Source organism: Manis javanica, chromosome 6, assembly GCF_040802235.1.
Source record: "Manis javanica isolate MJ-LG chromosome 6, MJ_LKY, whole genome shotgun sequence".
NCBI classification, from domain to species: Eukaryota; Metazoa; Chordata; class Mammalia; order Pholidota; family Manidae; genus Manis; species Manis javanica.
Genome location: NC_133161.1, coordinates 125432465 through 125448028, shown reverse-complemented (window position 1 = coordinate 125448028; position 15564 = coordinate 125432465). Strand labels below are relative to the sequence as shown.

The window sequence follows — 15564 nt, the reverse complement described above, 5'->3', positions numbered from 1 at the left end:
GTAATAATATTAGATGATGAGGGCCCAAACTTGAGTGATGGTAATGAGGATGGAAAGTAGAGACCTGGATCAGACGGATGAAAGGAGTCAGGAAGATTTGGAGATTTCAAGGTTGGTAAGAGTGTGAAGTGCTTACCTCAGCTGAGATTAACTGACCTAATAGTTTCTAACCCTACTTAGGAACTCTGGTTCTACTCCCAGTGGTGTGAGAGAAGATCCTGATGACTAACTTTTGTGGAGATGGGGACCTAAGCAAGGGTATTTGAGGAGCGCATTTTCCTTCTAGACAGGGCCATGGAACCCTAACCCCTTCCCAAACATCTCTGTCTAGATCATCACCTCTGGAAAGAACAAAGGAAAGAACAGGAGGGGAAATAACCTTTGGATTACTTAGGGATTCTCTTGACCTAGTACTCAGGTTCTATTAGATATAAGTAGTTGAGAATTAGAAATCTATACTATAGAAGTTTGACTTTTTTTATGCCTTTTGTATTATCTTTCTTTACATTCTTTTTTCTTTAATTAAATTTCTTTTAGGAAAATTACAGTCTATCTCAGCTGTACTAAGAAAAGGAAGGAAAATCTTTCTTTGCTTTTATTACTAGTGATAGTTAACATTAATTGATCATTTACTAATTGCTAGTTCCTATACTAAATGCTTAAAATGTGTGACTAACCACCACAATCAAAACCCTAATTATTATTATTTAGTTCCTATTTTACTTAGGCTTAGCAAAATAAAATAACTTGCCCCCAAATTATACTGCTAGAAAATACTTAAATCCACACTTGCAGCCATTATAGTGCGCTCTGACATTTAAAGGGCAGAGGCAGGGTGCAGTTTTCATGAGAAACAAGAAAAACCTCTAAAGGGAAAATGACACTCAGAAAGAAGACAGTAAATATTATCTGGCCATCTCTCCACCGAAATATTCTGCTTCCAAACTTATTATGGGTCTTATTATGTCAACCCCTTAGAGTGCTAGATGGACTTATTGATGAAAACAGCTAGAATCATGGGAACAGATTATGAGAAAGAGGTCAGAACGTAAAAGGAATTTGGAGTCTTCTACACAGAAGAAGCGTTGGGCCTGAAGAAAGGAATGGGTCTGCCAAAGGAGAAAACTTAGAGAGGCTGAGAACAAAACCTAGTACATATGCACTTTAAGCAGTGGTCCTCAATCTTTTATTTACTTAAGAATCACCTAAGTTTTTAAAATATTGGGTGTTTAACATGCCCAAGGATTATCATTCAATAGACAAAAGACAACACGTTTTTCACAGACTTCTAGGTGATTTTGGCATAGGTAGTTTAGGGCCATGTTTTGAGATAAATCAGTTTAAGGAGTGGAAGAAAAGGAAAAGGAAAAAATAAAAAGGGAAAAAGAAAAGGGACAAAGTGAGAAGAGATTCAGAAAGGGGTGGGATATTCAATAATTTAAAAGTCTTATTTATATAACAGTCTTTATGGGATAGATTTAAAATTTATTTAAAATACTACTATAAAATAAACTTGATACTTTTATTAACATACTTTCTTCACTTCCTGGTGTTCATGTATTCACCACCTCACCCCAATAATCCTATTTTCAGCTTCCCATCATAATCATCATCATATGCACACTTTCTTCTTAATGAAAAAACAATTGTTAGAATTTGCCAGTGGCATATGATAGTATGGTCTTCACCTCTGATTTAGAATGAGACATATATTGCTATTATTTATTATATATTTTGGTTTTATTATAATTTATCATTCATTCTTTTCTTACACTCAAATTTGCTCCTACCCCTTTAATTCAACTGTTAGGAAGAATAAGAAGAATGAAGTCAGTCTAGTTGGCAGGTCTTTGGGAATGAAAGATTGAGATATCCAGAGAAAATCTAAGAAAAATGCTTGGAGGAAGAAAGGCAGGTCAGGGAAAAAGCAAGCTGTGAAACAAAGCTGGGAAAGGACAATATGGGAACAAATATTTTGTTAGGTAAAAAGGGTTGACATAATAATTGGGAAGTAAGAGGAGAAAGAGCTATGGATATGGCCATTCATGTAGCACTAAGCCCGGCATTGTCACGGGCTGGAGTAACCGTGGTCACGAGACTGCTGCCAAAGGAGGGGGGCATGCATCACAAAAACACATGCTCTCACTCAGAGATGCATGCACGCTGAAGAGCAGGCAAAGTGATGTTGAGAAATGGCAGCACACTTGATAAAATCTGAAATTTAATCACAGCACAAAAGGCTGCCTAGGGGATTTCTTTAATTTCTAGGAAATCTTTTTAAGAAAATCTATGCACAAATTATTTTTAAAGTAAGCAGGATCTCAAAAAGAAAATGAGGCTCTTTGGTGTTTTATGTGAAAAAATGTGCATTTGTTCTAAACATGCACCATCTTGAAATACCTTCACTGCCCAATGCTGTTATTCTTAAAGTTCTATATGATACGTGGCTTTTCCTAAGAATATTTTTTCTTATTCTAGTCCCTTCTGTAGTCACAAACTTTGTTAAGCTTCCTCTAATGTTTGGAAATGCTTTTAGTTTTTTCTGCAAGAAGTTTAAGTGTGTATATACACAGATACACACACACACACACAAATATATAAAGCACATACACAATTTTTTTCTACACCTAGTACACAATTTTTTAAAAACGTGGTATCCCAATAGGTCTTTCATCTCCACTAGGAGGTTGGCAATACTTAAATGCACTAATAAAAGTGCTTAAGAATCAAATGTACTCTAGGAAAATGAAGATGGAACTTACTGGATAAGTGATGGCTCCTCCCTGAGGCAGACAGAATAGCACAGAGAACAGGGAGCCAAGTGTTGAGAGTGAGATGTTAGCAGCAAAGCAAAAGATAAAAAGCTGAAGAGAGGAAAATGAGAGAGAAAGACAACTTATGGTTCAATATGTGGGGGACAAACAAAGAGATTACTGACTGGGTGGTGGTTTGTGGTAGGGGGTAAATTGCCAAAAGAGAGACCAATCTTGGTGTGTCACTCTCCAAACAGGGAGACCTCTGCAGAATATGACATGTTCTAACAAGTTCCTGTTTTGTTCTCTTTTTCTTTCCCTTTGCTCATAAGTTAATTTTCTAAGCTGTCTCATTTTCTTCTTTTACAAATTCCCCTAAGATATAAATAATCCAGGAAATGGATCTCAAGTCAGGCTTTTTTAAAAAATTAAATATACTGTTGATCTGAGTTGCCTGAAAATCTACTAAATGTTCTCTCTTACACATTCACGCAATTAGAACTGTTTTAGAAGACTGCGATCATATCAGCATTCTTTCCATGTACCATAGACAATTCTAAAAGCTCTGTGAGCAGACCAGAGCTTATGAGCTGCCAGCAGATCTTCAGGAATCCAGTGCACTCTTCAAAACCCCACTTTATCCCTGATATCAAATTTAATGGTCAACAGGATATGGGGGAACCAAAATCAGTGCTGTGGCCTGAAACCTCTGCATTCCCCTTGATCTTCAGTTACAGTGCTCACTGCTCAGTCCCATGTCCTCAAGAAGAGGATGTGGGTAGTATTAGAACTGACAGCCGAGATCCTTTCCTCAGATTGGCACTAGGTGCTTCTTCACTCTCAGGTCACAAGAACTGTTCTAAAGAACAGGAAGCAGACAAGCAGAGCTGAGTCCTGTACTTTGTTGAAGAAAATAAGGGGACTTAATATACATGTAAGGAATACCACATATATAAAAGTGAAAGGACAGAGGTCCTTAATTAAGGGACAGTATTACTGCTGATTAAAATTTATCTGATGAGCTGAATGAATGCTTAGATCATCAGTGTATCTATTCAGGGTAGGACAATGATAAGCATGAAAGGAATGGGTGGAAGAAGAGAAAATACCAAGACAGGGAGAGAAGGAGAGATTCTCTTTTAAATTTCTTCATCTTCTAATCATTTGTATCCTTCAGCCAGTAATAGTCTCCAGAACCTACTGAATGCAATGGTTCTATATTCACCTCACCTCCTTAATCCAGCCACTTTCTTTTGACTGACTGAAAATTCTTTCCACTGTTTCTTTAACCTGTTCATTCTCAACTTCTTCTGTCTTTGCAATGGAACAACATTCTTGGTAGAGCTTGAATTTAAAATGTTTCAGTTTATGATAAATTCTGGTACGATTAGCACAAATTCTGCCAACAGTAAACACCTAAATCAAGAAATAAGCATTATTATGTGACAGCAGTATGAAGTGAATATAGTAATTAATACAGAGCTTTTTTGGTTTATTTTCTTTAATAGTAGAATCTAATCAATGCATTATTAATTTTTAAAATGTTTATACAATGATTCCTTTACCTTCTCTTATTTGTTCAACCCAGTTAACAAAAACTAAGCACCTGCTATGTTTCAAGTCTTGGGCTAAGCACTGGAGATACATAAGTGAAAGATGTACTAACTGTATTAGGGAAGCTTATAGTTTTGGGAGAAAAGACAAATCATTACGAAACAATGTCAAGTGCTATGAATGAGATGCTATCAAGGTACAGAGGACAGAAGAGCAGGTACATCTGAAAGCAAGAAAAGCATGCAAGCTATTGTATACACAGTTACTGAATTAAAAGTGCCTATATACAGTATATACAGAGAAGACAAGTAATGATTCTACAGCATCTTACTACACTGATGGACAGTAACTGTAATGGGGTATGTGGGGGGGACTTGATAAGAGGGGGAGTCTAGTAACCATAATGTTGTTCAACTAATTGTACATTAATGATACCAAAATAAAGTAAAATTTTTAAAAATTTGGGATCAGGATATCAAGGCATAAAATTATAAACTGACTTTCGATTAAATGAAAAATTTCTAACTAAAAAAAAAAGTGCCTATATAATGATTATTTTCTAGCTTATAAGCTACATATAAAATTGAAACAAACTCTTATACCAATACTGAATATTGGCAGTTTTTTACTCAACACTTTTTTCCAAAAAATTTTGTAAAGTAAAAAATAACTGTGTTTAGTCATATTTGCTTCCTTAATTAATGAATCTGATGAGATTATAGCAGTAATATTTTATTATTAGCAAAATATAAGAATTTCATTTCTGTGTTTATATGGACTTCTAGGATTCTGATTAAGAATACTCTTCTTGTGAAATCAACTGACAAGAACATTTGTCAGAATGTTCTAAATGTACAGTTTGTTATACACACCTACAGCTAAAATAGGAAAACTCACTGCACTAAATTGAATTTAAATTCTACCTACATTATTTCATTCATTGTAGTAAATGCATCATTGATCAGAAACATGATCAGTATTATTCTCAGGGAGTAACCTGAGAAAATAGACAATCTTCTTGTTAACTTATGTATTTGTCTCTGCACCTAAATTCACTTATGGATTTTACTCTCTTGAGTTTAGGACAAGTGGTATAGTTATAATATTGATCTGCTAACTTGTATTATGACAAAGAATTGTACTATTTTCTGAAGCTACACTGCAAGGTATCACACAGGTGGTAAGTTCAATAAATAACCCAAGAGTATATTGGCAAAAATAAATAAAATGAATGGTATATTGGCCAAAATGAATAAAAATTAAATATAATGATTGGCACTAGGTTTGATATGTCATATTATGAAGATGATATTTGGGATATCTTACAGGCTTAAAATCCCCCCTGAAGAAAGCAAAATCAGATTTCTGTTCACATTCTGGGAAAATCTGTGTTTTTTAGATCATTAGAAACAATCAGGTATTACTGTACATTGTTTGCTTACTTTCCAGTTTAATATTATCATCAAAGCAGTCATATCAATTGTAACAATTCACTTGCCCATACCTCCCCTTTGGGTAAAATGACATGACAACAGGCCACTAAAGCTACCCTGTTTCTCTATTTCTGCCATCAAAGTAGACTGTGTAGCTGCTGGTGGGAATGTAAGCTAGTTCAACCATTGTGGAAAGCAATATGAAGAGTCCTCAAAAAACTAAAAATAGAAATACCATTTGACCCTGGAATCCCACTCCTTGGAATACACCCAAAGAATACAACTTCTCAGATTCAAAAAGACATATGCACCCCTATATTCATTGCAGAACTTTTTTTTAAATTTTGGTATCATTAATCTACAATTACATGAAGGATATTATGTTTACTAGGCTCCCCCCTTCACCAAGTCCCCCCCACATCCCCGTTCACAGTCACTGTCCATCATCATAGTAAGATGCTGTAAAATCACTACTTGTCACCCATCGCAGCACTTTTTACAATAGCCAAGATATGGAAGCAACCTAAGTGTCCATCAGTAGATGAATGGATAAGGAAGATGTGGTACATATATACAATGGAATACTATTCAGCCATAAGAAAGAAACAAATCCTACCATTTACAACAACATGCATGGAGATGAAGGACATTATGCTCAGTGAAATAAGCCAGGTGGAGAAAGACAAATGCCAAATGATTTCCCTCATTTGTGGAGTATAACAATGAAGCAAAACTGAAGGAACAAAATGGCAGCAGACTCAGAGACTCCAAGAATGAACTAGTGGTTACCAAAGGGGAGGGGTGTGGAAGGGCGGGTGGGGAGGGAGGGAAAAGGGGACGGAGGGGTATTATGTTTAGTACACATGGTGTGGGGGATCATGGGGAAAACAGTGTAGCACAGAGAAGGAATATAGTGGATCTCTGGCAACTTGCTGCACTGATGGACAGTGACTGCACTGGGGTATGGGTGGGGACTTGATAATATCGGTAAATGTAGTAACCACATTGTTGTTTCATGTGAAACCTTCGTAAGAGTGTATATCAATCATGCCTTAAAAAATTTAAAAAAAAAAGTAAATTGTGTAGAAGTATTCTATGGCTGTTCTGGATAAACCACAGTAGAACAAAGTGATGTATAAGGCCTTCACTTATATACAGAGAAGCCAGCTCCTTATGGAATTAAAGTATGAAGAAGAAAAAAGACAGATCCTCTAGGAAACAGAAGGATGGGGAGAAGTTTGTGTTCAGTTACTAGGTCTCTAGAAACATTTAGTGCAATAAACCGAGCCATTGAATTCTATTTCTTCTTGGCCTGTGTTTTGCATGGACAATATATACATTGTCACTTGCCTCAAAATTACTGCCTCCAACTGCCTTTCACATTTCACATCTTTCTTTGACATGATTTCCTTCTTATCTATGCTCTCAGACTTCACCACGATCTGGTAGTCCAAGACCTCTCACCTCAATACCCTAGCTGCTATAAGTAAAATTACTCTCTCTCACTTGTTCCACTTTCCATCAAAGGATCCTTTCTTTCAAAGAAACTAATCTCAGTTAAGCGAGGAGAAAAGTTTTAGAAGTTTTATCATTAAACAAATCCACTAAGTACATTCTTTTAAAGTATTATTTGCACCTTAAAAGAGAACCCTAGTTAACCTCAAGGAGTCTCAATTTTATGTAACTACAAGCAGCAACACAAAATGGTGAATTAGTTTTCAAAATAAGCTGAGGGTGGGGATGGAAGTAGGCCAGTCTCTTTAATGCCTTGAATTGAAAACAGGGGTTTCTCTCCTCCTTTCCTTTTCTTTTTTCTGTCCCTTCTCCCTACCTTTCTACACATTCATTGACACTGTAGTTCAGGACATAAAATAGATTTTAACAAGTAATTCTTCCCTTTAATGAAAAAGATACTGAAAAATTAATTATTAAGGAATTTCAATCATACTATCTTAATATATACAGTAAGTTTAATGTTTGCATACAGCTATACATACAAACATGCACACATTGTTAGACAATGTAAGCACAGTATATGCATAGCTTATTTCACTTCCACCTAGCATTAGTTCATAATATGTATAAATATTACTTTAGTAGTTTTATTATATTCTATCATAAAATGATGGTATTCGTGGCTTTTTAAATCACTACTTAATATTTTATTTGGATTATTTCCAAATTTTTTGAGTTATAAATAATGCTTCAATGAACTTCATGATTTTGTTATTTTATTGAATTATTTTGCCTAGGACACCTTTATAGGCACTGAATATGTATAGCTCTGTACATGTAGCTACTAGCTATCTAATATTCTAAAAAGATGTATCATATCCTTTCTTCCTCTAGGAATCCACGAAACTGCTCATTTCAACGCAACCTCGACAGAACTGCATTTTATCATTTGCTTTAAAAATACTTTTCTATTTTAAGAGCTATCAAATAGCATCTTAAGGTAGTTTTAATTATATGCATTTAAATAGGGAATAGTTATTTTCCAATATATTTTACTTTTATATTTTTTCCATTATGTGACTGGTGTATTAGTGTTCTTTGCTTTTATTTCATGAGCTCTTTTTTATTTTTTAGGTATTTGAATTTACTACTTTATATAGAATATATATTCCTTCACAGGAATGTTGGAACTGCAGAAATGATCTTCTAGCTCCCCTCTCCAGGCTTAGCTGTAGACAGCAAAGATGGTGAATATACAGCAATATTTTTTATCTATATAATAGAACATGATCCTTAAAGTATTAAATGACTTTTGTTAGGATTCTAGATATCTTAACTCATAAAAAGTTCATAGATCAGTTTTTAAGTAGTGGGGAAAGTTGCATATGACTCTGTTGAGAAAAGAAATGTGTTTTTATAGTAACTTGCCAAGTAAAACATTAAAGACTAATTCTGAATTCATGATCCCTAGGTAAACTTTCTAGTTGACTCTTGCAACGGAGAATATTCAGAGGGATCTGATCAATTATTGCCTAATAGTACTAAGGAATCGTACTTCCCAATCTAGTAGAATTCAAATGAACAGTTTATTTCAAATAGTAGTATATTTCTACCTTAACATTTAACTGGTAGTAGTTAGAGATAACTTTGGGTTTCTAACTATCACCCCCACCCCCCAAACACACACAAACCCTTCACAAATATCGAGGAAACTCTCAATATTAATATTTTTGCATTTATAAATGAAACTTTTATAATGATTACAAAAACATAGTAGTAGTCTACATCTATACTTTTTCTCCACATTGTACTGCTCTGTTCTTGTTTACCAAATACTTTCTTCAAATATTTCAAATATTTTCTTCAGTTTGTCTATTCATTCAAAATTAACAACACCTTAAGTATGTGGTGAGTGTTCTAAAATCTGGCACACTTCTGCTATAGTCTAGGTTGAAACAGTTTTCTTTCAATTCTCTTATTAGGGTGAATAAATGGACTCCTTTGGTCTAAAATGGGACTTCTGATTCCCCTGCCCCAGTTATCTCCCTTTTTATCCTGATATCTCTGCCCTCCCACTAGTCTGGGTAATATAACTTAAAGAATATGCACTGATTTTAGTATCTGACTGAATTAGGAGTGAATCTGCTGTATAAGACATATAGTTCACATTCAAAAAAACAGGGTTATTTGTTCAAGCTTATGGATTGAAAATTTCTAAATACTGCAAACTAAAATAAGAGGGAAAAAATACCTGTTTATCATGTGACATGAAATCATCTGTTTCCATGGTCCTGGTATTATACAACTTTCCTGATAAATGCACTGAATATCTACAGTGGCGGTACATTCCACAAGCCTGACAAGAACAGTTTTCAGGATTCTTCAAATGGATATTTACATTAGAATAATTTCCTACCCGCTCCTGAAAAGAATTAAAAAATGTAATGAAGCTTTAAAGGACTAGAAAACAACAACGAAATAAAATATAAAAATAACCTAACCAAATTAAAACCATAATTAGGAATCATAATAATAGGATGAGCTATAAGGGCAAACACTCTGGTATTTCTTACTTTAATACTGAGCACACAGTAGGTGTAGGACATTATATTTTTAAAATAAAATGATTAATTTATAATTTAGGCTATTAAATGAAAAGAAACCATGCTAGGAAAAAAAATTAGTTTCATATCCTTCCAACCTATGAGTTACTAATAAGCACTACTCTTCACAGATTTTAATTTACTTCTTTTACCTCCTTTCATCTTTAGTGTTAATGAGGTATTAGTTAAAAATGGGAAAGAATGTGCAGCAGAAATTCAGGATATTATAAAAAGATGAATTCATTTAGGTTAGTCAAAACCAAGAAAAACAAGAACACATTCAGTGTCCATTGTGTAAATTATATCATATTTTCCACAAAATAGTCCAGAAATAATTTAATCCTCCTATAGTTACTTACTAAAGTACTATGCAAATAAATAAGTTGGGACTTGGATTGCTAGGTGGCCAGTATTGATTTGGAGAGTCTATTAGCTGAGTTAGCAATGAGTAGTTAGACAGCAAAGATGGTGAATATACAGCAATATTTTTTATCTATGTAATAGAACATGATCCTTAAAGTATTAAACAACTTTACAAACTGAGAAAATATTTGGCATTCATAAATAAGCTTCATAAAGCTCTGAAACGTACATCTGAGTATTTTTGCTTATGTTCTACTATTCTAATTAGTAGTGTAGATTAGGTTTTGCTACAAATATTTGAACAGCACACAATGAGCATTATTAGTAGGGGTACAAATCCTCATTCCCATTCTCTATCAGTCTGACAGTAACAAAGTATCCAATATACTGATAGTCTCCTTTTTACACTGTATGATTCACAACACCAACTTTTGTCTACTTAAATTAATTTCTCATATTTCATGGTATTCCAATGACCCATGTCACCTACAGGCTGACATTCAGAGTGAAGAGGTGACTAATCAACCTTCCTTCGTGTTTCTTTGGTCCTTGCAGAAGCAACATGCTGATATGAAAGCTCTTATCAGCTTGGTTTCCTCAGTGGCTACAATAAACAGAGTACTCCTGTAAACTCACACTGGGCATATGAAAAATAAACTTTGTTGGGATAAGCTATTTAGATTGTCATTGTTGATTTATTTTGTTTGTTATGTTACTTGTTTTTTTGCAGCATAACCTAGCTTATCCTGACCTAGATTATACTGAATCATCTATGTCTCTATAATTTTAAGCTAGTATTTTCTTATATCTAGTTACCATTTCAACCTTGGCTTACTCCGATTCAGCATGACCTACCATAGGATGGTAAAGCATATGGCATAGTGGCATGGGTGTAAGTCAGAGAAACCCTAGAAACATAGGTTTAAATATATTCCTGGGCGAATACTAGTTGTGTAACTTTATGTTACTTCAATTTTTATGAGTCACAGTTTTTTCATCTTTAAAACAGAGGAAATAACAGTGCCTTCCTCATGGGGTTACATTGAAAATAAAATAAGATACTTTGCATGTAAATTACTTGGTAAAATTACATGACCAATGAGTGTACATTACTTTTATTCCTATTAAATAAAACAATATTTATACCATGTTCGAAGGGCTTAGCTATGTATTTTTCCTTCAAATTAAGTATTTCTCTGTATAATAAATATTTTCTAAATCTGAGGATGAAATTGGAATTTAGAGAGGTTAAAAACTCACCCAAAGTCAAAAAATATATCTACAGTGGCCCTAAACTCTCTAACCTGAGGTCTTCTAACTTTTTCTGTAGTCCTGTAACTGTCCCTTAAACCTAACCTATTTGTGGCTAGTTTATCATCAGGTAATTAAGGCTGAACAGGCTTTGGATGAAGCAAAATCTCTTTGCGTAGCTAATGATTTAAGTGCGAGAAGGACTATAAGGAACTTGAACTTGTATTATCTTGACATTTTTCCTTCTGCTAATCAATAGAAAATAGGGAGAAAAAAAAATCCTTAAAAATCATATAGTACAGCCTCTATGAGAGGTCATAAATTAGAAATCTAGAGGATAACATAGAATTCAATAAATTTTATAAATTTAAAAAATGCTTCCCCCAAATTGGTAGAATTACAAAATCTTGAAGTAGAGAGGTATGTCAAAGACTATCTAGGTCAGTGTTGTCCCAATTATGTTATGGAAATCAATTATCCTAAGAGGTGATAACAGGTGTTTCATAGTAGGGAGTGTCAGCGTAAAACACAAACCTGGAAAGTATTACATTCTACATAGCTCTCCTGAAGACTTACAGTATAATTTCACACATTAATATTCCTTGAAAAGACCTCTAGTTAAGCTTAAATTACACCCACTGTTTCTCAAACTTCTTTAACAATGGAATTCTCTTTTCTGAAACAAGTTAACATCCTGTGAGACAATATCCTCATTCTAGTTGGTGGGTTAAGCCCTAGAGGTGTTTTAAAGTTATTCATCCTTTAGAGCTACTCAGTTATTGGATAGATACAATAAATGTGAATGATTAAAACAATATCCTTTAGAAGTAAAAAACAACAAACATTATGTAACAAAGAAAAATGCTAGTCCAACTGGATACTAAAATCCTGAAAGGTGTTCCACTCCTACCCAATATCAGAGATTCAAAAATAAATAAAAATATATACCTTATACTGCTCTTTCCAACGACTTCTAGAGGCTAAACTCTCTAGACGAGGCTGAATAAAGCGGTCATCTAAATAATGAAGAGATGTCAACATATCTTGTGCGTAAGATTTTTGCCTGGCACCATCTGTTCAGAGGAACAACAAAAAATCACTTGGACCTATGAAATATTTAAATTAGTAAATACTTAAGGTTTTTTCCCTTAGTTTTAGGAAGATACTTGGTTTATTCATTAAAAGCATTTTAAATTTTTTAAAAATTTAATGAAGTAAACATTTAAAAATTCCATCAGAGCATTAGGGAAAGGAAAGAGCCATATAGGTCTTCTGACTGTTCACTGAACACATCAAACTTACTCTTTCCTAAGGGTCTTGGCACTTGCTGTGCTCTCTGCTAAATCCATGCATTACTTGCTCGCTCACTTATTCAAGTTTCTGTTAAAAAATCTCAAGATATCAATCACCTCTTGAGATACTTTCTTTGACAATTCCAACAGACTTTCTTCCCTTTACACTTTTAATCTCCTTACCCTATTTTCTTTCCCCTAGAACTAATCACTAGTTGAAAACATATTACATTATGTTATATATTTGTTTATTCATTCAATGTCTGTCTCTCCCATTAGACTTTAAAACATGAGGTCAGGAATCTTATGTTAAGTCATTAACATATTCCAAGCCCTCAAATAATGCCTGGCCTTTAGGCAAACAATAAATATTTGTTCAATAAATTATGAATAAAACTTATTTTGGCACTAAGGTAGATATTGAACACATGTTTATAGTCTTTGTTCTGTGCCAGATTCTGTGCTAGATGCAAGGGTAAGTGTCTACTTAAGGTATAGTTCTTCTCACACCCTGGAAGAGTTACAGAATGGAAAGGGCATACACATCAGTTCTACCATACTCTCGGATAACAGCACAAATGAGGGAGTGACAAGTATTACTTGGGTAGGTCATGGATCACTTTCATGATGGAAATGATTTTACATTCACCTGGAAAATCTAGAGTAGAAAGGGACCGTATTCTAAGAACAGAATGAGCATAGGCACAAAAGCATAAAATGCCATTATCACTTTCCATGTAATACAAGCTGAGAGGCTGGGTAACACAGGGCGCTGAACTACCCTGCTGTCTTTATGAGTGTATGTCCTACTCCCCAAATTCACTGTGAACTTGCTATAGACAGGGGACCACCATATTTCCTTTGTCCCTTCCATGTAAAATAATCACTAACAAGTTTTTGATAATGAATGGACTTTTGGTGTTGTTGATCCTAGAGGGAACAACTGAAGGTTCTTAAGAATGGGTCTCCTTGGTTTTGTTAAAGAAAAAAAAATGTATATATATAACAGTGAGGTTTAAAAACTAGGAAAAGGAAAAAACCCTGATTTTTCCATTCATATTAAACTTACCATACAATGTTCCCAGAAAAGAATCATCTAAAGCATTGATGAGAAGAGCCTTCACAACTCTTTCAAAGTGAGTATAGTGGTCACTAAAAGAATCTGAAATTAATTTTAAATAAATATTAGGATCTAGTAGACAAAACAATTTCCTGAAGATAACAGGTTCCTTTTTCCAAGGCTGAGAAATAAAGACTACAAATAGGAGAAATAAATTAATCTAATTTTACAGCTGCAAATACCCATTTTTCATATTTACTGGCTTCTAATCCAGAGTTTCTAGTTGTATTCAAGTAATATTCACTTTGCCAACTTATTAAGGGAAACTGTTCAGGGAGTATTAAGATATGTTGTGAAAAATAATCAAAATCCCCTATGCACCTGTTTAATTATCATCTTGACAATTAGAGTGAGAAAGCTAGAGAAAACCTTTATAGGCAGATTGCTCAATATGAACATGAAACTCCTGTACTATTCTTTATCTCATGTTACATATGAAATTGTCCAGGAAATTGCTACCCTGGCCAGAACCCCAGTAGCTATAAAAACTCCATTTCTCTTTCTATTGCCCCTACAGTTTAGAAAAGTCATATTGTCTCTTTCTCATACCAAATATATATGCCTACTTTGCCACTCTCAGTCTAGTACATGGAATTATCTGTTGTGATAAGCCAAGCAATAAATGCGAAGGTCCCTACTATTTCCCATGACTTTTGGGGTCAAGGCTTACTGTGGCTGTGGGAATATTCTCTATGAAACATAATCCCTTCCTTCAAGTGGTCATCATAGAGCATCATTCCTTTCCTGAATCTGTGAAGACACAGTAAGGACAGCCTCAGTATTTCAGGAAAAGCAGAAAATGCTTGGTAAAGGATTAATGCAAATAAGACTTCTTATTAGCATCCATGAGTGCATTTAAACTTTAATTTTAGTTGAAATAAAATAAAGATGGGATTTAACATGGAGAAACTTTTTTTAAAACTTATTTCTTGGCTACTTAAAGGCCTGTATAACTTTTTTTATACTTTAGGAGAAATTTTTTGGCAAGCTTTGTTTTTTAAGAAAACACCTTATTGAATTACTGAAGTAACTAGAATAAGGCAGTAAATAAAACTAAATTACAATAGCAGATAATTTGCACTGGGGCCCTTGAGCTTTTAGAGGGCTTATGATCAATTGAAAATGATTAAAGAACTGATCATAGCCATTTATGAATATGTTTGTTTTAAAACTAAGTAGAACATAACTGGAAAATGAAATAACACTTCAATAGAAATTCAACTTTGACTAGACTTCCATCAACTTCTGGATATATTAGTGTTGGTATATAACTGAATTTGAGAGTTAAAATGCATTTAAAAAATCAAATTCATCCTGCTTACCTAAGTTTAACTATCAAAAAAATTTAAAGAGAATTTTTTATCCCACTGAATGTATCAGTCTTGAACGTGACACCTAATATTGCTCACCTGCTGTAGAGTTTTGGGAGCTCTATTTCAAAGACCTTGATAGTGTTTCTAGGATTGGGAATAAAAGGAAAGGACAGAGGACCAGACTCATCTAGAGTTTTTGTCTAGCCACAGAATTCCCCACCTACCAATGTATATCCGAATCTCCTTCAAAAGAGTCAGGCAAAAGACCTCCATTTTACTGTGCTTGAGTGGATGGGTGGGTGATGGGGAAATTATGCTGCCAGCACCTCAAACTGGAAAAAAAAATTACCAAGCAACTATATGCCCAGCATAGTTTTATGCACTTTACATGCATTGCTTTATTTCTTACAATAAGCCTATGAGGTAC

The 15564-nt window shown here is 34.2% G+C and overlaps 1 protein-coding gene across 6 annotated transcripts in view; it reads right to left on the bottom strand.

The window, feature by feature from the left end:
- Positions 1 to 15564, bottom strand: part of CCDC82 (coiled-coil domain containing 82) — a 29077-nt gene that overhangs the window by 1273 nt on the left and 12240 nt on the right. For 4 of the 6 annotated variants that reach the window (XM_017678660.3, XM_037020652.2, XM_037020653.2 and 1 more), the window contains 4 exons: positions 13774 to 13866; positions 12361 to 12485; positions 9447 to 9617; positions 3984 to 4169 (listed from right to left, as the gene is read on the bottom strand). In XM_017678660.3, the coding sequence (XP_017534149.2) occupies positions 3984 to 4169; positions 9447 to 9617; positions 12361 to 12485; positions 13774 to 13866 (575 nt within the window). The remainder of the gene's footprint in view (positions 1 to 3983; positions 4170 to 9446; positions 9618 to 12360; positions 12486 to 13773; positions 13867 to 15564) is intronic. The other 2 variants (XM_037020656.2, XM_037020655.2) reach the window with 2 other exon arrangements.